Source organism: Mus pahari, chromosome 1 (genome assembly GCF_900095145.1).
Source record: "Mus pahari chromosome 1, PAHARI_EIJ_v1.1, whole genome shotgun sequence".
Taxonomy (NCBI): domain Eukaryota; kingdom Metazoa; phylum Chordata; class Mammalia; order Rodentia; family Muridae; genus Mus; species Mus pahari.
In genome coordinates this window covers 97,772,674-97,776,063 of record NC_034590.1, presented here as the reverse complement: position 1 = coordinate 97,776,063, position 3,390 = coordinate 97,772,674, and the positions used below count along the sequence as shown (strand labels likewise).

Below are 3,390 nucleotides of genomic sequence, written 5' to 3'. Positions count from 1 at the left end.
TCTTCTTCTTCTTCTTCTTCTTCTTCTTCTTCTTCTTCTTCTTCTTCTTCTTCTTCTTCTTCTTCTTCTTTCCTATTAGAAACTGAATGCAGGCCAGGAAAGGTGCTTTTCATTACAATGTATAACTAATACTGTTAATCCCACTGACCAGAAATTATGGCCAAATCAAAGCAAGCTTTATTCTATGGGGGTGGGGCGGGGTGGGGTGGGGTGGGCGTGGGGGTGAGGGTATGTGCTCTAAGAAGCCTAGTGCAGCAATACCAGCAAGAACATCTTGGAAGAAGAAATCCCTAAAACCTGAAGATACCTGTTCCTTTATCAAGGGCTTCTGAGGCTTTTTCTGGAACTGTAACCCAAGAAGAAGTTTGTTTGTTTGTTTTTAAATTTAATTTCTTTTTACTTATTCACTTTACATCACCCTTACTGCCCCCCGTCTAGGTCACCCCTTTCCACAACCCTTCCCCCATTCCCTCTCCCTTCCTCCTCTGAGCAGGTGGGGGCCCCCACTTCAAGTCTCTGTGAGGTGTTTTTTATCAACCTTCCTAACACCCCAGCCAGCCATTGCTCATCCTGTCCTGACCATTCCAGAGAGGGTTGTTCTGTCAGAGCATCAGAAGAAAATGCAGAGGGTTTGGCAGTTCACAGCTGCCAGGTTTTAGCCGTGGAACCAGAGAAGGAGTGGGCCTCACATTCTGAAGCCTGGTGATATACTTTTGGTGATGCATAGAGGCTGCTCTCTTATCTTGTACTGGTGGTATTTTAAACGTCAAAGCAAATGGGAATCCTTTGGTGCTCGGCTGACTTTGCTGGTTGAGTTCAGTCTGGGTGTCAGAGCGCAGTGACAGCATTTGGAATTGCTTTCAGACAATGCTATCATGCGAACATTGTGTGTGTGTGTGTGTGTGTGTGTGTGTGTGTGTTTACAACAGAAAGGAGGCAGTTTTGCACTCGATGTGATGTGCTTGTTGTATGTAGCAAGTGGCTTCTTGCTAGGCAAACAAGACAGGAGATCGCAGTTTACGGAGGACTTCTGTCTGCTGCTCTTTTTCCTATCACCTTCCTCCCCCACCCCCAGAACTTCCTCCTTAGTCTCTGACTGCTGAACATACATCTTATTCTGGAATTATCCAGTGTTTTCATAAAGCTGCCAACCTTTCTTGTACTGAGTTAAAAATCTCCAAATTAATTTTCAAAAGGTGCTTAACTAAGAAAAAGGGATCAAATGCTCCCACATTCAGGAACGATGAGGAAAAGAACCAGGAGTCAACAAATGAGTATTGGTCTTTATTGGCATGTCAAAGTATAGCAACATCTTGGGAGAACGGTCTGAAGATATAACACAGAGCTGAGAGTTTGGGGTTCTAAGACATGATGCCCAGAGCCTTTTAGCTATGAGGAGGGCAGTGTATTGCTTGGGGGCTCTTTGGACTTCAGAAAGGTCCTGTATTTGGCTAGAAACTGGCTGCCCAGACTACTCAGCTCTTGCTGGAGTTCCGTCAGCGCCCTGTCTTGCTCCTCCTGCTCCCCAAGCACGAGCTTCTTGTAATAGTTGGTGTACAAGTTCACCCAGTCATCAACCACAATCACCATGTCTTCTTCAGAGATAAGGGGATCATCAAAGACCTGGGGGAGACGGGGGAGAAGGGAGAGAGTTGGAAATGGAAGATGTGGTCAGAGATGTGGAGTGCCAGGATGGTCTCCTAGATGCTCATGTCCTCTTTGTTTTGGATTTGCATCCCCCATTTCTAGATATTTGAATCAATGTCATCATTGCCCTTAGGTTTCAAACGAGCCTGCTCTGCCCTTCTCACACCTACTCTCTCCATCTCTGACCTTGAAATAAGGTGCACAGGCTTACCTGCTGATCCAGCAGAACGTTAAACTCCTTTATCCCTGTAGAGATCAGGTCCTTATTGCTCTGAAAAGGGGCCATCTGCCAGGGAAAGAAAAATGAACTTTATTCTTTTCCCTCACGCCTGAATACCCTCCCCTCTCTCACAGCTGCCACCCCACCACCCCTGTTAAACGTCCTTCATATTAAAGAGGGGAACCCCTTTCCCTAAACCTTTCAAGTCCTGCTCTGCTCTGAAGTTACATTTTCACAAGCGTGGGCTCACCTTCAAAGTCTAACGGTGCTGAGCCCGCCTCACCCACAGTCCTCGGGGTTTGTATGTCCTCTGCACAGAGCTGGACACAGCAGTCAGGAGTTAGCTTAAGAAGGCAACGCCCTGCCTTGCGGTCCTGAAGGAGTGTGATAGGTCATCCTAGGGTGGAGAAGGTGGGCGGTGAGGCTTCCCTGGAGTTAGAAAGATAGACCTCGGGAGAAAAATAGATAAATGAAGACAGAAAATGTAAGAAACAAACCAGGAACATAAGCTTGCCCTTTCCCTGACAACCCTACAACCAGTCTCAGAATCCTAAGGAAACTAACATTAAGTAATGGGCACTTTTGCACCATACAAAATGCAATGGTGTTGCTTCTCCAATCCATGGCTGCCATATTAATAACAGTTTCGAAGCTGAGTTACAATCTCACATTAAGAAGTTAAAGGAGGAAGGAGAGTCAGGTCAAAGTCCCAGGTTACATCTAAACAAGACTTCGTTCTCAAAAAAGGAGTTTATGCTACATGTATTCTTGTATGTCAGACACTTTTTCAAGCATGCATTAAATATTTATTATAAAAACTCTTTTAGAAAGTGGAGGCTACACTGACTGTGGATCCTAAGGTCTCCAGTTCAAATCCCAGCAACTGCTTGATGGCTTACAACGGTTAAAACTGCCGTTTTGTAGCTTCTTAGCTTTGTGTGTGTGTGTGTGTGTGTGTGTGTGTGTGTGTGTGTGTCTGAAGACAGCTACAAGGAACTCGTTTATTTTAATAAATACATCTTTAAAAGAAAAAAACCATCGTTTTCAATTTTTTGGCTGGAGAGATGGCTCAGCAGTTAAGAGTACTGGCTCTTCTTCCAGAGGTCCTGAGTTCAATTCCCAGCAACCACGTGGTGGCTCACAACCATCTAATGGGATTCTAAACCCTCCTCTGGTGTGTCCGAGGAGAACCAAAATGTAGCCACATATATAGAATAAATAAATCTAAAAAGAAAAAAGAAAGTGGAGGATACATTCATGATGGAGCTTTCCAATGAAATTATGTCTTTGCCTCAGTGGGGCAAAGGGATCTTTGAATACTTGCCACAGTCTCCAAATAATGTGCAAATAGTTCTATACTGGACTAGCGGGATGGCTCAGTGGTACTTGCTGCCAAGCTTGATGACCTGAGTTCAATCCCTAGGATCCACATAAGTTATCCTTTGACATCCATATGTACACCACAGCGTGTATGCATCTCTCTCTCTCTCTCTCTCTCTCTCTCTCTCTCTCTCTCTCTCTCT

The 3,390-nt window shown here is 44.9% G+C and overlaps 1 protein-coding gene across 1 annotated transcript in view; it reads right to left on the bottom strand.

Annotated features, from left to right (window-relative positions):
* Positions 1-1,271: 1,271 nt before the first annotated feature.
* Ahsp (alpha hemoglobin stabilizing protein) overlaps positions 1,272-3,390 on the bottom strand; it is a 6,419-nt gene continuing 4,300 nt past the window's right edge. Inside the window, exons 2-4 of the mRNA XM_021219405.2 lie at positions 2,118-2,316; positions 1,859-1,933; positions 1,272-1,623 (exon numbers count right to left, since the gene is read on the bottom strand). Coding sequence (XP_021075064.1) covers positions 1,390-1,623; positions 1,859-1,933 — 309 coding nt within the window. The 5' untranslated portion in view covers positions 2,118-2,316 and the 3' untranslated portion in view covers positions 1,272-1,389. The remainder of the gene's footprint in view (positions 1,624-1,858; positions 1,934-2,117; positions 2,317-3,390) is intronic.